At 29.6% G+C, this 18,611-nt stretch overlaps 2 protein-coding genes across 2 annotated transcripts; both read left to right on the top strand.

Annotated features, from left to right (window-relative positions):
* Positions 1–3,553: 3,553 nt before the first annotated feature.
* LOC114174940 (uncharacterized) lies at positions 3,554–7,470 on the top strand. The gene is made up of 3 exons (XM_028059673.1): positions 3,554–4,848; positions 6,077–6,223; positions 7,130–7,470. Exons 1-3 carry the CDS (start codon positions 3,586–3,588, stop codon positions 7,295–7,297), a joined length of 1,578 nt encoding a protein of 525 aa, XP_027915474.1. The 5' UTR covers positions 3,554–3,585; the 3' UTR covers positions 7,298–7,470.
* A 7,390-nt stretch (positions 7,471–14,860) lies between these two features.
* Positions 14,861–18,611, top strand: LOC114175484 (uncharacterized). The gene is made up of 6 exons (XM_028060240.2): positions 14,861–14,873; positions 14,945–16,122; positions 16,896–16,946; positions 17,462–17,506; positions 17,974–18,120; positions 18,229–18,611. Exons 1-6 carry the CDS (start codon positions 14,861–14,863, stop codon positions 18,430–18,432), a joined length of 1,638 nt encoding a protein of 545 aa, XP_027916041.1. The 3' UTR covers positions 18,433–18,611.

Here is an 18,611-nt window from a genome sequence, read left to right as displayed (position 1 = left end):
ACATGAAAAAGGTTAATTTTTTTTAATAAAGTTAAATAGCATAATATTTTTTTTAACTTTTTCAATAAATATTTTTTTTTGTGCTACTATAATAGAGTTTGTTTAACGTTGAATACTAATAGCCAATTTTAACCAGACAGAAATGGTACATTTTTTTTTTAAATATAAATTAGAAATTGTAAAAAAAAATTATTTTCTTAATAAATAAATATTTGTATTAGTTTCAGGGATTAGTGTTGACTTAGTTAATACTAATATAGTCCACTTAATGTTGAACATTGTTAGAGTCAACTTAATCAATGGTGATGCTAATTTTTTAAACTTTTTTAATAAATAAAAATATTGATGTCAGTGACTAGTGGTTATGTAAAACAAGCATTAAAAATAAATAAAATTAGCAATGCTAAGTTATATGTTATGAATTTGTGTGCTGCATTACAATGAATAGGAATCATTTCTTATTTTTAATGTAAAGATTTAAATTTAAAGATAGCAAATTCTATTACTCAAAATTTTTCTTTCATTTTCTATGTAAATTTTCTTATACTCATTCACACTTATAAATATTTTCATACTCATTTCTTTCGTTTAGATCTTTATACTCATCACCATAGACTAAAACTTTTTAAATGATGCCTACAAGTATCTCAAAATTCACTTAATAAGATCTTATCATTTAGAATTTAACATGAATTTGCTAACAATAGCTACAATATATATTATGTTAGATAGTTATAATCATTGCATACATCGCACAACCAACAAAGTTTGCATTGGAATCACATCCATATAAGTCAAATCCTTATTCCCTATAGAGATCGTTGATCAACTATTATAATGATAAGCCAGAGGAATGGAAACATGTTTTAAGTTTATGATACAAAACTTTTCAATACGTCTCCTCTCATGAGACAAATATAAATAATTCAACTCAAGTCGTCTAATAATCTTATTTCCAAACAGGTTTTTAAAAACTCCAACATCCTTCATCTCAAATTTATCATTCAACTCAACCTTGATTAAATTTATTTTAAAACCAAAAGTGACTTACTATGTTACTTATAAATTAAACTTACATACTAAACTTATTATGATAGTAAAATTTGATTTGTGTACTATGTTGATTTAATTAATAAACGGACGCCATAAATATTTTTTTATCAATGTGATTATCTACCTAAGGTGAAACATATAAAATGATTAAAAGATGAATTCCTAAGGTTATTTAAATGTCGTATTATGATGTAAAATTTTAACAGGTATTTTACTATGTTATATATACCAACGGTAAGCTTGCTAGTTAGGACAAGCTTTTATACAAGTCAAAAAGGATTTATACTCATCTTTCATATTTTAACTAGAGATCCTATCCTAGTCTACCAAAGTCTTTGACTCAATCTCTTTCCAAGCTATATCTAACAATGTTCTCAAGATACAAAGATCTTTTGGTATTGTTTTTGAAACAAAAATTATGACACAATTAATTAAAATAGAAAAGAAACTCTTGTAAACCAATTTACCCTTAAAGTTATTAAAAGAATTTGACCGAACAGTTGACTAACAAAGGAGAAAAATGCTGGTAAAAGATTGTTTAGAAGAAATAAAAGAGAAACAGCTTTTAACCTATAGGACTAAATATTTTATCGTTTGAAATTTAAAAAACAGAAAAATGAACGAGCTCAACGGACAACAAGGAAAAAAGTTTGCACCTTCTTCCTGTAAAGAAATATATAATTAAAAAAAACGCAGTTTTAATTGAATATAAAAAATACAGCAATAAATAAACTATTAATTGCTTGTAGTAGGAAGTTAAATTAAACATAATAAAAATAGTATATTTAAATTTATTTTACAGAAGAAATAAATGAATAAATTAATGATTTCTTTCTTTTCTCATTGACTGAATTTTCATGACGAAAAAAAACAAATTACAAAAGTTTATCAAACCAGCAAAGACTGAAACGTTGACAGGTAGCAGAGAGTGGGGAAAATTTGAGTGTGAAAGAAGAGTAGAAAGGTGACACGGGGATGGCTCTTGGCACAGTTTTTCAATTATGCTCTATGTCAGCACTCTTCAAATGCGTTTCTGAAACTAACGCGTTCCATTTCTATATAAGTGAGATCAACGTAACACAGAATTTATATAAATGAAGTTGTCTTAGCCTTCATTATTCAGTGTTCAAATCTGTCACAGTTCAGACATAGTGAGAGAAATTGCGTGACAGACCAACTGAACAAAGCTGTCATCTTTCGCTGCTCAGTGCCCTAGTTTCATCAGATCCAGTGGGTATATCCTCTTCTTCTCTCTCTCCTATTTTCTCTGTTGTTTTTTTTTTTTCGAAATGGGTTTATGATTTATGCATGGATCTATTTGTTTCAGACCACTTTTGCATGTTTTATTTTCGTTGATCTGAACATTCATCGTGTCTTAAAAGATCCGATTTTACTGACAGAAAAAAGATCGGATTTTTCAATTCTCTATAAACTGGTTTGCCCTAAGCGGTTTGGTATTTCAGGTTGATGGTTGAGGAAAATGCTTTATTAAAGCAAAATAAAACTTTACGGCAGGATAAAGGGTGCTCGAATTCTTATATATCTGTATTTCAAAAATAAAATTAAGATCTTATTACTCTTTTTTTTCAATTTTACCTTTTATTTTACTGATCTAATTTTTGAAAGAAATTCATTTTTTTTTCTTTAAGATAATATCTCAGTTAATTTTTTGTTAATTGTATACTTTTTAAAATTATAAAATTCAGAGTGAGTCTAGGATTTTAAATTAAGAATTTGGACAATTCGAGTTCAGTTCCATTTTTTCTGCGGTAGGAGAGACGAGGCATTTTTTATCTCAATTTTCAATTTTATGTTTCAGTTTTTACAAAATTAATAAAAACGTCAGAAGAAAAAATTTTGGTCATTCAATTAAAACTACAGGGTTAAACGAGATTGGAATATGTCCTTGTAAGAAAAAAGTTGGTATGTTATAAGTGAGGTTTGGATTATTACTATAGTCCGAATGATTGACCTCTTTTTGTGTCCTTAACATCGTGTGTGGGTGATATATATATATATATATATATATATATATATATATATATATATATATATATATATATATATATATATATATATATATATATGTGTGTGTGTGTGTGTGTGTGTTATATACTTTCGTGATTTTTTTTTATCAAAAAGGGACTATATTCTTCATATAAACATTTTGGTTGGGAATTTCTATCCATAACTTGTGCAAGCTTCAATTATTGTATTAGTAAATGAATGATTTGTAAATAGACGTCAAAATATATAGATATAGATATGTTTGTATTTATGTATATATAGATATATAAGGCAGATTTAGGCATAATTGTTATTACACTAATGACATTCACCAGAAACATTATGTGAAAACTTTACTTCATAGTTTTTTCTTAGTACTATAGTGTTATACGTGTATATATGTTAGTCACTTGAAACATTATGGGAAAACTTTACTTTATAGTTTTTTTCTAGAAGATGATTGATAGTATGTTGTTTGGGAATTTAGGTTTAGTGAGTATTGGGCCTTCAGAAGTGAATTTAGCGATGAACCCTCATGTTCAAGGTGACTCAGCCGGAGAAGGTAATGCAAGCAACCAAAATTACTATAGGCCCCGGCTTTCTAGTGAAACACAGGAGAGGGTACTTCCCTTATTTCCCCTCTTTGCCACTGAGGAAGCGTTTCCTCAGCTAGATATGAATCTCCCTCAACCAGGTGCCAACAACATTAGAGCCACAACTGATGTTCCATTTAATATTGTAGCACCGGAATCAAACATTTTTTCTTCAAGCTCCTCCCGTGCTGGAACTCCTCCAAATCCAATGGAAAATTTAGACTTGTGTCTGAACGTTGGCTTAAGCCGTAGTCACGGTGCAGCAATATCTTCTGCTGCGATTCCAAGTTCCAATCCTGCACGTAGCGTGCATGGGAGCAGCTTAAACTCAGTGAACATTCCAAGAAAAAGATCTGTCCCTGCTCATGGTTCTGGAGGACTTCATCTGGGTGAAAGTTCAAGCATGGGTCAAGGGACAGGAGAGGTCAAAAGACTTGCTACTGAGTCTCAGGTGAGAGGTAGCAACTATGTGAACCCGACACCACCATCACGTTCTGTGGTGCAACAACAGCATCAATTCCTCGGTGGCCGCCATGTTAATCCAAACAATGCAGGGACACCTTTTCCTCCACCCAGTACTCTTTCAATTGGGCTGACTAATACTGATGATGAAAGAAGAGGTTATCATGCTCCGATTCCGAGCCAAGCGAGTTTGCCTTTCAACGGAGCCTTATCACATTCCCAACTGTCTCCTCTCCAACCCTCACATTCCGTTCGGCCTCTATCTTTACTCAGTAGTTCATTCATGTCAAGTTCTGCCCCCAGCGTTAACAACCAAACATCCTCTCCGTGTCCTCACGCTAGAGTCGATAATATTAATATGATTCCATCTTATGAACATGGAAATGACATGTTTGGTCCGGTAGTTACATCCACTCATCGACCAAACAGGTTTTACTTTGATACTGATCCAGAGACTGCTAGAATGGCTCTTTTATATGGTCTCCCCCGTCAGTTCGGTGCCCCGGAATCGGAACCACTGCAATTTCTACCTGGAATTGCGGGCAATGGTGGCAGAGTTACTAATGCTGGAGCGAATACGTACCACCCTCTGAGTGCTACAGCATGGTTTCTTCCACAGGGCTCAGGAGGAATGAACCCTTCTGCTACAGCAAGTAGTTCTGGCACCCACAACCATCATAGGCCAGTACCACAAATTCCTTCTGTTGGAGCACTAAGAGGGTTTCCATCTGAGGTATTCTCAATTCCTTTTACCTTCACATAATTAAGTGATACAAATATTATTATTATTATTATTATTATTATTATTATTATTATTATTATTATATTGTAGTTGTTGTTATATCCATATATGAATGTGGGATCAATATGAACTTTGCTGATAATATTCATATATATTTTGGTGGCTTCAGTTGTAATTAAGAAAAAGGATCTGTCAATGTATGTATTTACATCCTATACTACAAAAATGCATTTGTCATACACTTCTAAATTCTTTTTATCACTTTTCTTATCACTGTATATTGCTTATATCTTTAGTTCATTATTTTTCTCTTTATAAGGTGTTGAATAGTGATGCATATGTCTATCCGTGTTATTATTGTTGAAGTTCTTTCTGAATATTGCGATCGAGATAATTTAGTTAAATTATCTTATTTCGTTGAACTTTCTTATTAAGTTCTTTGAATTTGTTGTGGACTTTGACAATATTTGTGGATGAGTTATGTGATGGAACGTAATGTAACATATTTTAATCGTACAAATTCATGCAATGGTTTGTAGCAATGTGGATCCTGTCGAAAACAATGCATACTTAGTTCGACTACGCCATTTTGATCAGATATAAGAGTCTAGGAACGGTCGTTGAAAAATTTGTAAATAGGAAAGATAAGAACATTAATCTCTTTTAACTAGTGTCATTTCTTTCACTTTTATATATACCCTCTCCATGACAACAGAAGGGCGCGATCGAGTTCCTTCAGTCCAAAACAATTCTTGCTCAATTAAAGTGAACAAAACTTTGATGCATTAAAGTGGTATACTTGTTTTATTACAAATTTTGAAGTATGTTTTAAGTTGCAAATTTTATGAGTCTTTGTGTCGCAGTTTGATGCACAAATTTTTGTTTGTTTACCATCATAATTTATTTGGTAACTAATTTAGCTGTCACCTAGTGAACTGTTTGGAATTCTATTTTTCATACAGTTTCGATTTCTCCTTCATTCTCTTAGAGATGGTCGCGGTGTGATCGAGGTAGATTTTCATGCTCTTACACTCAAGTTCTAAATATATATATATAGACGATGATGTCTTGTAATGATTTAAACTAGCAATTCTCTTAATTATAATTTCAATAATTTATGTTCTGAGAATAACTTTTGCAAAGTTGCAGCAACTTACGTTTAGTCTGAAAGGAAGCAATGCATTTTGAGGTCCTATCTAAAAAGTATTATTTGATGCAGATTGAGCACCCTCAAGCATTTGGAACGTCGCAAGCATTCACGGGACTGAGTCTGGAAACGATAATGCAGTTCATGGAGCGTGAGATTTTCTTGGTTGTTGATGGAGATGACTCAGAAGAAACTAAAGAAAAATGCCCCGTCTGTCTGGTCAGTGCTACTTCTTCATTCATTAGGTTTCCATAACTCTCTTATAGTTAGAGATGTCAAAATAGATTTCAACCAGTGAGTCAACTCGGCTCATCACGGATTCAAACCAGATTGGATTGAAAACAATTCAGTTTTTTTAAAGTGAGTTGAACTCAACCCGACTCATTTAACCCACAGGTTAAACGGATTCGAGCCGGTTTGAAGGTGGATTGACCCACTTAACCCACCAACATATTTTTACAATTTTTTTTAAACAATTATTTACTACTCCTAATTATATTGGTTCACAATTTCATATTTTTAAATGTTACAATGTTGTTCAATAATATTTGAATAGTTTGAATTTTTAATTAATTTGATTGTGAAGTTATATACGTTGATACTTTAATCTTTAACTATAATCTTTATAGTCAATTACTCAAGCAACCGTCTTACAAACAAATTTTTTTAATTAGCATGACAAAAATGTGTAGTTTTTTTTATATATATTTTGTTGAATAGCATGACAAAAAATGTGTACCATTAACAATGTTTTCTTAGACTATATGAACACTTTCTTGAAAACAATTCATATATTGGTGATGAGCATGATGAAGACATTGATTCTTGATTTTTCTATGATTGTCATCTCATATATTGCTTAAAAAATTATTTAAATATTTAAATACTTAAAAATAAATACATAAATAATTTTTTATGTGACTTGGTGAGTCAACCTACTAAACCCACCAATCTGTGGTGGGTTGAGTCGGATTATAAAATTTCTGACTCACCATAAAATGAGCCAGGTTGGATTCACATATTTTCAACGGACTCGTGATGAGAGTCAGATTGGCTCACTTTGACGTGTGTCTACTTATATTGCTGTATTAATTTTTCTTCTACAACGTGTTTTTCCTTCTATAGGAAGAATTTTGCAGGGGAGAGGATATTGGGAAGCTGCATTTGTGTGTGCACAAGTTTCACTTTGATTGCATTAAAGAGTGGCTCATGCAGAGGAATCTTTGCCCCGTTTGCAGAAGAACCGCGTTGGAAAGGCGTAATGACCGAAGAATGGTATATATACTTGAATAAGAATTCAGAAGAGAGAAATAGATATTATGAGCTTTTACTACTTCCTTTAATAAATAATCATCTTTACGGTAAGTATGGTCACATGGACACCTAAATAAAATTTACCATACTCCAAAAAGATATATATTATGTATGAACTTTTACAACTGAACAAATACTTTCCAACTTTTATATATTTGGTTCGTAGGATATATATATAATTTTAATTAATTACTTATTAGTTTTTATTTCAAATTGATTCTATCTATATCGCATTCCATATACTTGCTTAGGTAACATCTTAACCCGAAAGCCCCACAATTTGAAAAAGGAAACTCCGATATTAATCATGATAATTGTTTTAGTAAAAAGACAGAGATTTTAAGAAAGTGTAAAGAGGTTTGGAAAATATTTAAAATCTTTAATTTTTCTTTTTCTCTTGTATCGACAGAGGAGGGTGGTTAAGACTATTTATATATAACTTTAACGTTATTTATTTGCTTAAAATTACTTTTAACCGAATTATTTTAATTTTTATTAAAATTCATGGAGAAGTAACATTTTATTTTACCTCAAATGAGAAATTTTCATATTTAACCAAAATTATAACATTTTGAAATCAATTCTTTATTGATGATTTCAGTTATACTTCTAGATGAAGTTCATTAATTAGTACAAATTATATAATTAAAAACAATACTGCAACTAAATTATAACTCGCTCTTAAAACACCTAAACTTCTTTTTTTATCGGCAAATATATATATATATATATATATATATATATATATATATATATATATATATATAATAGAGTATTTGGAATACTCTAACCTTTATACACACATACATACAAGATTATTCAAATACATAATATAAATATATATGGAAGGCCTTAAAATTTGTACTTAAGCAAAAAGTCTAGTCTATGAAAGTTTTTCTTTTACAAAATAAAACTACCACAAACTATAGTATATAACCAAAACCTACCAAGAGGAGAACACAACACTATTGATCTACTAAGATACTAGAGCAGAACACAAATCCTCCCTTAAAAGCTCACTTCACAAAAATTGCCTTCTCTATAATGCTTGTAGAGAGTTTATCATCTTATTTAAACAACTACAACAACTTTCTTAATGATTCTAGCATGAATGATGTTGCGTCCATGAAAGGTATCTATAAGTGAGTCTTCCTTGGTAGAAACTGAACACTACACCTACAACAAAAGAAAGCACTCTAGACCACAAAATGTAGTTGATAAATCATAAATATCCCTTTACAACAAACATAATCTTCATTATCAAAGCATATGCTACTTATATGCCACTTGTTCAATGACATGTATAGATGGGATTGATAAGATCAACTTCTAATTTATGAGTTTTAATTGATAAAATTAAGTCATTTAATTAAAAGTATTTAATGAATGAAATGATAATAACTATTCTAAATAACATAAAAGAAAACAAATATTTAAATTTTATTGTATAAATAATATTTATGTTTTTGAATACATTAATAATTTATTATTCAATTATAATTTTATATTTTAAAAAAAATCATAAACATTTTTGTAATTTCATTTATTTATTTTTAAAAATTACGTATATTTATTTAATTTGGAAATTTCGTTTTATTTAAATTAATTAATTTAATTAATATCAAATATTGTTTTTATTCATTTTCATAAATTTAAGATATGTAAACAACCCAATCCGTTGATTAATTGTTCATGTGGTTGTTTGTTGGTAGAACTTAGTTCACATATTCGATTGTGTGTTTGACTATTTCTTAGCTCTAACTAAAAAAGCAAATGTGTTGGTTTATACACACAACAATAGATAGGAGTTAGATAAATTTTATATGCACAACACATGAACATGAGAGTAAAGTAGAACAATTTCTTGAATATGCAAAGATGAATGTTTCGAACAATAATGGAATATTCTATTGTCCATGTTAATTGTTTAAATGAGCGAAAACTACCCCTTGATATTTTGGTCTGGCTTGTCTAGCTTGATGGTCTATTTCTATTTTGTATTTATTTGTTTCTATTTTTTAAAATTAAATATAATTGAAAATATTATATTTTTTATATTATGTTTTTGTAAAGATATAAATATGCAACATTATTATAATTTAAATTATTAACACTTATAAATTAAGTTTCAATTATTAGTTATAATACAGTAATTTAACATGTAAATGTAATAATTATTTTAATTTATCCAATTAAAAGTATTAATTAATCAATTAAAAGCTTAGAAAATATTTATATGATTAAATATGTCTTAAATATTCATTTATAAGTATATATACAAACAAACTTTATAAATTAAATTTAAAAAGAAAAGTGGCAGGTCAACCTGCCAACCCGTCGGCACGCCCTATGGTGGGGTGGGTTGTCATTCCTAGTTTGTTTTCAGTAGTGAGCCAACCTATTCCAGCTCACTTTTGACGGGCCAAAATGGGTCAAATTAACTCGTTTTGTCACTTCTAAAATGTATAATAAAAGGTGATGATAGATGAAAATTATCTTAGAAATCTGAGAGAACTTTAGATATCAAATTAGTTGAACTATATGTAATGAAAATTGTTTTAACAAAACAAAAAGAGTTATTCAAATAAAACAAAAATTAAGAATAAAAGAATAAAGAACATAAATGTTCTATATAACCTAGTAAATAAATGGTTTATGCTATTAAACATTTAAATTGAAAGTTAAAAAATTCTCATGTGAGATAAATAAAAAATAAATAAAAGTATTAAAAAGGAGTTAAAATTATTCACATATAAGACATAAAAAAATATTTAATTACATTTATCATTTGAACATAACTTCACAAAGGTTCTAATAAAAGAGAAAATATCCTAAAGATGTGAATGGTTTCATGTAATTAATGTTTAAATTAATTATTAATAATTAATTAATAATCAATTTAGACATTAATTCATTTGGTAGTCAAAATTTTGATAACTAATGTTAGTGTCTAATTTAGAGTTTAATTGGTCACTAATTATAATTTTTTATTTATAATACCGACTATTCTAGAAACTAATAATTTTTAATTTATAATTTAGTATCTAAATTAATCATTATATAGTGATTAATTATTTTTTATTATTAAAATTGGTTGCTATTTAAAAGTTTTTTGTAATGTAATTTTTTTCTACAGCTGTCCACTTCAATTATAGACAAATATCACCGGATAAAAAGGAAGAAGCACCCAACGTTCAAGAGATGAATGAAATTAAAAAGAAAAAAAAACAGTTTCAAATGACTATAAAAAGAGCAGAAATAAATAAACTATTTAATGCTTGTAGGCAGTTATAATTAAAACAGATTAAAAATAATACAGCATTCATTATTAACTATGCATTAATAAATGTAATAAATGTTTTAACTTTAATACAATATTTATAAACATTTGTCTTTTCTTTTTTCTAATGTTACATTAATTAAAAATTAAATAAAAGATTAAACATATAAATAACAAAAGTTAAAAATGAATTTAAATAAAAATTTTAAAACACGACATTTTGAAAGAGGAGTGGAAAGAAAATATTCAAAACTCTTTAACAAAATAAATAAATGAGTATATTTACTATTTTCTTTTGAAAAAGAGGATTTAATGTTTACCATATTTTATTTATTGACTGCATGTTTTCTTGAAAAAAGAAATGAAGATTTTCAGCAAAATGTTCACAAAACTCCAAAGCCTAGCGGAGCAGAGTGGAAAAGGTGAGTGAAAGAGTGAGAGACAGGACGATGGCATCTGGATATTTTGTCGGTAGTTCCATCTGTCAGCATTCTTCATATGCGTTTCTCAAAATAATAGCTTCCATTCCATTCATGTAAAACCAACGTAAGAATCAGAATTCTATATATAATAACCCAAATTCTGCGTTTGCAACACAAACCTCTCTAGTTATGCTTAATCAAACAAACCTCACTCTTGATTATTCAGTTCAACTTTTCAACATTCAAAGAACTTCCTCCACAGACTAAGTGACGAAAAAAAGTCCATGGGTACCCTCTTCATTTCTTCCTCTTCTTTATACAGATCTCACTTATGCTGTTATAATGGGTCTCTTTTCTCCCTTATTTCCCCCTCTGATTGTTGGTTTTTTTCTCAAAAGATGGGTTTTTGATATGTGTGTTGATGTGTTATTTCAGATCACTCATGCATGCTTTATTTTCGTTGATCTGACCTTTAATGTCATAAGAGACCCATTTCTTTTTTTCTATTAACAGATTTGCCCTAACCGATTGGGTTTTTAGGGTTTTCGTTTGTCAAAAATGGTTTTTTGAAGCAAAATAATTTTTTATGGCTTAGAGTGCAAAGGGTACTCTAATTCTTATGGATCAAAATTGTATGTCCAAAATAATTATAGCATCAAGTATTCCTATTGATTTTTTGTTTTTAAGTTATGCTTTTATTTTACTCATCTATTTCTTAAGGGAAATTCTCATATATTTTTTTCGTTTTTACCATTATTACCCTTTTTTATAAATGATGTTATTTTTTAAGTTTAATTATTAAAATAATAAAGGAAAAATGAGTTGTAAATTAGGTGTTGGCACAATTTTGCTCGATCTCTGAGGAAGGATTTTTTGCAGCCGGAGAAAGAAGAAAACTTTAAACTCTCAAGTTAGATTTCGTAACTTTGAAGTCCAACAACGAAAAAAGGTACACCCACTTTTATTGTTAATTTACATGTATGATTATGAATTTTAATGTTAATTATTTAATGTATATAGAGCCTTTTTAATTATCTGCAATGCAAATTTTATTATGATCATGTTTGATTAATAATTCCTGCTTGCATGTTCTTTTAAGTAATAGTTAAGCCTTCTTCTATCTATGGTGTGTACAACAGTCAAAACGTTTTCCTTTTTTTAATTGTCAAAATGAGTCGGACTTCAAAAAACTTACGAAAATGTCAAGGTGGCACAATTTTGTGATGTAATCGGATCATATCAAGGTGTCATAACTTTAGTTTAAAATATTTTTAAAGTTGAAGTTGTAAGTTAGTATGAAAATTTGTTATATTATTTCAATATGAATATAAGTAATATTCGATTTTTTCAATTGGGTATGAAGATTGAGATGAATATGTATATATTCGTCTCGTTCATGTCTTGATAACCATCGTAATATTCATTCTCGTCCTCATTCACGTCTCCGTTTAAATTACTAAAATATTCATAATTTATTATATAATGAAAATAATTTTTAGTCCTTAATTTTATAACTTTTTTTCTTTTAGCTACATACTTTTTTTTCTCTTTTCTAATTGTTTGACTTACTATGAAATCAATTCACATTTCCAAGATATGTTCTATCCCGTTAAATTCTTTGTGCAATGATTTATGTAATATTTATACTCCAATAATATTTTTATTTATTATTTTTTTCACATGATAATGTTAATTCTCTATTTAAGTGTTCAATAGCATAAATTCTTCATTTACTAAATTTGTTATCTAAAAATTTTCTTAGATCTCTAATATATTTTTCATCTTATCATATATTATTAATTTTATATTTGTTTTTTTTTTTTGCGAATTCATTCTAAGATGTATCAAATTGTTTTGGGACACAAATTTGATTATTTTCACTTCTTTTTAATATTTTTATTTGTTTCTTATTTTCATGTAAAATAGTGTTTTGTAATTTTTATATAATTATTTTTATTTTCTAATTCATTATCACAAGTGTAATTATATAACTATAATTATATAAAAAAAATATTTACTAGCTATAATATAATAATTTAATGTCAGTGTCATAAATCTTGTTTATCATCATCTATCAGATACTATAGTTCAAAAGGTGAAAAATCTATGTTAATTATTATTAGTTTAATTTTTGTCTTTTGCGTAATTTCATTCAAGTGGTGTATTATAATGTGTACTAGTATATAAGAAAAATAATTATTAGAACTTAAAGAATGGGAGTAAAGAGAGACATTTAAAATATTTTTAAATTTGAATATCTATTTTCTTTTTGAAACTTTTAAAAATTATTGTTAAATTTTATCAAATTTTTTTCGTTAATGTTTACAAATTTAATAAATGTTAAGTTCTTATGAAAATTTATTCGGTACTTTAATTTGGAATGTATAAAATTATAATTTCTTTCTAAATATTTGATATTGAAGGAATGAGGATGTATCATTTCGATATTGAATATTTGATCATATTATGTTTTCGTTGCAAAAATTTTTATTTTATTTTAACAAAATTAATTAATTGATATTGAAATAGTAAGAAAGCGGGTATGCATATGAGTATTGATGTATACCCGTTATCCAATACAATGAGGATGAGACAAACATTTTATAACTCATGGGTTTGGGTATGAAAATAAGAATAAATTTTTCCTTTTTAGTTCACTTTTAGTAGAAGTCGTGATAAGTTGGCATTACTTGAGTTTAAAATGTTCTCACTTAAAACTACTTCAATTTTAAAGTTATTTTGAACTCAAATTGAAACTACTTCAATTGACATGACTTACCCACTTTCCTAATTTTTTCAAATTTGTTACATTTCATTAATTTTAAAAAATAATTGCACCAAAATAATGTTTTTCCAATGTAACATATTTAACTATTTTTTTTGTCGGCAAAAATATGTATACATATATAATATATAATATATAATATAGTATTTAGGGTACTTTGAGCCTTATAAACGTGTAACATATATAACTATGCCTGTTGATTCTCTCCTTATACAAATGATTATTGTAACCCGGTTATAGTACCCTTGTATTTTTACATTGCACTTCTGATATTATAATTGATGAAGTATAATATCCTCTAGATTAGGAAGATTCAAATTACAATCTTTCGAACGACTATTCTAGTTTGCAGCTTTTTCATTCATATGTATAAACATATCTGCAACATTCACAATGTGTTACATATATCATTATAAGTATTGAGATATAATTTATCACGTGGGCAAGGATAAAAATCACTTGTCCCCGTTCTTATGTTTATTACTGGAGGGCAACGATAAGCTAACAGGGAAAAACAACTATAGCCTCTCTTTTTTTTTCAATCATATAAAATTCCTCTTAGATTTTTGGTTTGATACCATAAATTGATAACAATTAAACATTGACTTCCATTTTCAGCAATTAAATAACAAATTTATCCAACATTATTCATATATTTACAAGACCTAAACTTATTAATTCTTTCCTTTCATATATATTATTCTGAAGAATAATGATATTTTGACTACTAAATTTTGATATTTTTTTTATAACATGAGGTGTCATCTTCTAAGTAGTTTTGAATATTGAAAATGAAAAAAAAAAATGAAAGACCATTTAAAAAATGACACTTAAAATTATAAGAAAAAGTTATCAAAATTTAGCAGTCAAAAAATTATTTTGGGTGACACCGCTGGGTGACACTGCTGAGTACATTGCCAGCAATGACAAATAATATTTGATCAGTGTTTTGAAATAATATTTTCTTATGTCTCTCACGCAGGTTTAGTGAGTGAGTACCTAGTTTTCATCACTGTCTTTCCGATCTTCGGTCTTCAGAAGTGAATTTAGCAACGATGAACCCTCATGGTGAGCTCATTCCTCTGTCGAACATTTATTTGTGAACACTCTTTAACTATTTGATGTCCATTTTGTTGAAGGTGGCTCAGCTGGAGAAGCTAATGCAAACAACCAAAATTATACGAGGCCTCACTTTTCTGGTCATTCACAGGAGATGCCACATCCCTTATTTCCCTACTTGGTTATGGACCGCACGTTTCCTCAGCCAGTATTGAATCTCCCTGAAGAAGGAGCCTACAACATTGGTGCCACAACTGATGTTCCACTTCAGGAAAACCCTAATGTTGTACCACCTGAGGAAGAAGATGTAGACAGGTATCTGAACTTTGACATGATCCCTGAGGTTGCAACAATATCTCCTGCCATGGATCCAAGTTCAAACATTGTTGCACTTGGCGTGAATGAAAGCGACTCAAACAGCGTCAACAACATATCAAGAAAAAGAAGCCTCCCTGAAAGTGCTTCTCGACAGATAGAGGAACCCAAAAGGCTTGATACTCGGTCTCAGGTGAGAGATACCCGCAATGTGATTCCACAGAGTGCAGGAACAACGATTCCATCAACCAACATGAGAGCTGACTCCATGGATAATACTAATCATACAACAGGTTCTCATGTTCAACCTTATACTTCAACACATTCCCTTCACTCATCTTTCCAACCCTCACACCCCGTTCAGCCTCCATCTTTTCACAGTACTCCATTCATGTCTAATCCTGCCTTGACCGTAAACACCATGACCGCCATGAATGCTCCTCACTCAATATCCTCTCCCTTTCCACACGCTGGAATGGATATTATAGCTCCAATTTATGAACGTGGGAGCTACATGTTTGGTCCGGTCGTAACATCAATGGGTAATTTTCCCACTTATCGACCAAACTGGTCTTACGTTGATACTGATAGAGATACTGCTAGAAGGAGTCTTGCTTTTGTTGTCCCCCATCCGTTCGAACCCCCGGAATTGCAAGCAGTGCAGTTACTGCCTGGAATTGTGGGCAATGGTGGCGGAGTTAGTATTGGTGGAGCGAATACTTACCACCCTCTGACTGATCATGCAAGCTCTTCAACTTGGTTTCCTCCACAGGGCTCAGGAGGAATGCACCATTTTGGTGCAGTAATTAGTCCTGCCACTCAGAATCTCCAGAGTCTTATGCAAACATCATCACCTGCAATTCCACCCATTTTCATTCATGAACCCGCTTTTCCGCTACCACAATTTCCTTCTGAGGAAACCAGAAGAGGACTTCCAAATGAGGTATTCAATCCTTATAATTACAAAAATCTGGTATTTTTCTTGCTAGCACTCCTTTTTAGGCTCAATTTATTCCCTGACTTGCATAATGGTAGTATTGAATATATGATAGTTGTCAAAATATATATATATCTATATATATGTAATGTGTGTATGGTATTATATCCATACTTCAGAAACATGCATTCGACATACATTCTTAATTCTTATCACCCTTCTTATCATAATAACTTACTATGCCTGTAGCTCTTTATTTTCAATCTTTAAGGTGTTAAATTGTATGATGCATGTTCATCCCTGTTATTATTGTTAAAACTCATTCCGAATGGTGTGAGAGGATTTAGTCATGAATCCTGAGTGGAAAATAATTGTTGTGGTGCCGTGTGTTTAGAAAGTAATCCTAGTCTTCCTATATATAGCATACGTTTTAGTAAGCTCACCACTTTCATTATGCATTTTCATATCTTTTCATAGAAAAAATATCTTTTCTTTTTAGTCAGAAAGAATTTAAATATTATAAGAGGCACGAGTATCAGCCATAGTTAGTTTGTAGTTAATATAGAAAGATTTAAAAAAAAACATTGAACTTAATTGTAAAATCTTCTATTGTACATATATTATATATAAGTTAAATTTCTCAAGTATTCTATGATAATTATATAGCTTTTTTAGCTGATAAAAAAAATTACAGATAATTTACCATTTTAATTTATTTGGTAACAAAATTTATCTTTCACTTAGTAAATTTTTTAATATATCTTTTTTGTTTCATACAGGTTCAATCTCTCCTTAATTCTTTAAGCGATGGTCAAGCTCTCAGGTTCGAGGTAGATTTTCGCACAACTCGACATCCTTTTGAATCTAATTTCAACCGATTTGTTGTAAAAAACTTACTATAAAATTAAATAAATTGGTAAACAAACTTTGCACACCTTTTTTTTTCAATTCTAAAGTATGCTTTCTATCCTTTTTCTTATTTTTCAATGACATGTTTTTCTCGTCAACCACTTGCTCATTCTACCTTTCTTTTCTTTGGGTTATTATACTTTAACACTTCAATTTTTCTCTTACACTCAACTCGATCATACCTTTATAAGTTATTATTTTATCATAATAATTTATTTTTATTATGTTAATATAATATTTTATTATAAAAGCCTATCGTCAAATAGATGTCGAAACAAGAGATGGTGTTAATTAATATTTTTTTTCTTTTTGTTTTTAATCCTCTGAGTGTGTATTATAATATATTAGTATCCTGATGAGGTAATTCTGCTTATAAATTCCCATCTTACTTTTATAATCATTGTAATTAAACATGTCTTATGTCTATATCTTATAGGAGTTGATGATTCTTGACTACTCACTTGTGTTACGTGCGTTTGAGGTATGAATATATTCATCCATTAATTTTCTCTTCTATTTCATCGTCACCTTTTCTTTTATCTAACTCTATACATTTTTCATCATATCTTCTACTTTCTCTCTTTTTTTTCTTTCTTCTTCCGTGTAATCTTCCAAAACTTTAGATAAACTTCGAAATTGAATTAGGCCTTGACTTTGGGGACGTTTATACCTCCAAATTGCCTCCTCAAATCTATCAAAATCAAACATCGTTTCATTGACCATCTCTGAAACTCCTCTTCCTTCTAGAATTGGTCTTTTTTCCATTTATTTTCCGAGAATAAACTTAAAAAGTTCATATACAAGTTATGTTTGGTATTTTCTTAAAGTCTAATCTGAAAGGAAGCAATGCATTTGCATTTGTTTTCCTAGTTAAGAGAAGATTTTCAATCTAGTTTAGAATAAAATATTTGGCTTGATTATTGTTCTAAAAAGTATTAATTGAGGCAGAGAGAGCACCCTGAACTATTTGAGACATCATCGCGATCCACTGGCCTGAGTCTTGAAACGATAACGCAATACATGGAGCGTGAAACTTTCTTGGTTGTTGATGGAGATGATTCAGAACAAAATAAAGAAAAATGCATCGTTTGTATGGTCAGTCATACTTTTTCATTCATTATTTCCATAACTCCTCTTGTATGGAATTTGTGTGCATGTTCACATCTTAGTGTTGTATTAATTTTTCTATTACAATGTTTATAGGAAGAATTTTGCAACGGAGAGGGTATTGGGAAGCTGCATTCTTGTGTGCACAAGTTTCACTTTGATTGCATCAAAACTTGGCTCAACCGCAAGAACGTTTGCCCCGTCTGCAGAAGAACTGGGTTGGAAACGCCTAATGACCAAAATGTAGAAGGTAAAGCTGCAGATGCAGCTGTGGTTCACGATGAAGGTCACAGTCAATAGTTCCTCACTGAAACTTCTAAAGACTGTGATTGCAGAGAGCGCGTATTTGATTCTTGATCACAAATGAGCTTAAACGCATGCAAGACTATTTTTTCTTTTCTTTTAATGGATTTTTTATGGTACTTGGACTTGGGATGATATTGGTGTAATGAAAGCACTTAAAGTAAACAATTTACGTA

The sequence above is a fragment of the Vigna unguiculata genome, chromosome 3 (genome assembly GCF_037176805.1).
Source record: "Vigna unguiculata cultivar grain cowpea cultivar isolate G323 ecotype 2 chromosome 3, ASM3717680v1, whole genome shotgun sequence".
In the NCBI taxonomy this organism is placed as follows: domain Eukaryota; kingdom Viridiplantae; phylum Streptophyta; class Magnoliopsida; order Fabales; family Fabaceae; genus Vigna; species Vigna unguiculata.
Note: the sequence above shows the minus strand (reverse complement) of the source record. Positions and strands in the feature narration are given on the sequence as shown.

Excerpts from the sequence above, each read along its gene's own strand:
- LOC114174940 (XM_028059673.1), top strand. The coding sequence starts at position 3,586 with ATGAACCCTCATGTTCAAGGTGACTCAGCCGGAGAAGGTAATGCAAGC. Across the intron at positions 4,849-6,076 it reads TAAGAGGGTTTCCATCTGAG|ATTGAGCACCCTCAAGCATT; the intron begins GTATTCTCAATT and ends TATTTGATGCAG. Across the intron at positions 6,224-7,129 it reads AAAAATGCCCCGTCTGTCTG|GAAGAATTTTGCAGGGGAGA; the intron begins GTCAGTGCTACT and ends TTCCTTCTATAG.
- LOC114175484 (XM_028060240.2), top strand. Across the intron at positions 16,123-16,895 it reads GAAGAGGACTTCCAAATGAG|GTTCAATCTCTCCTTAATTC; the intron begins GTATTCAATCCT and ends TGTTTCATACAG. Across the intron at positions 16,947-17,461 it reads GTCAAGCTCTCAGGTTCGAG|GAGTTGATGATTCTTGACTA; the intron begins GTAGATTTTCGC and ends TATATCTTATAG.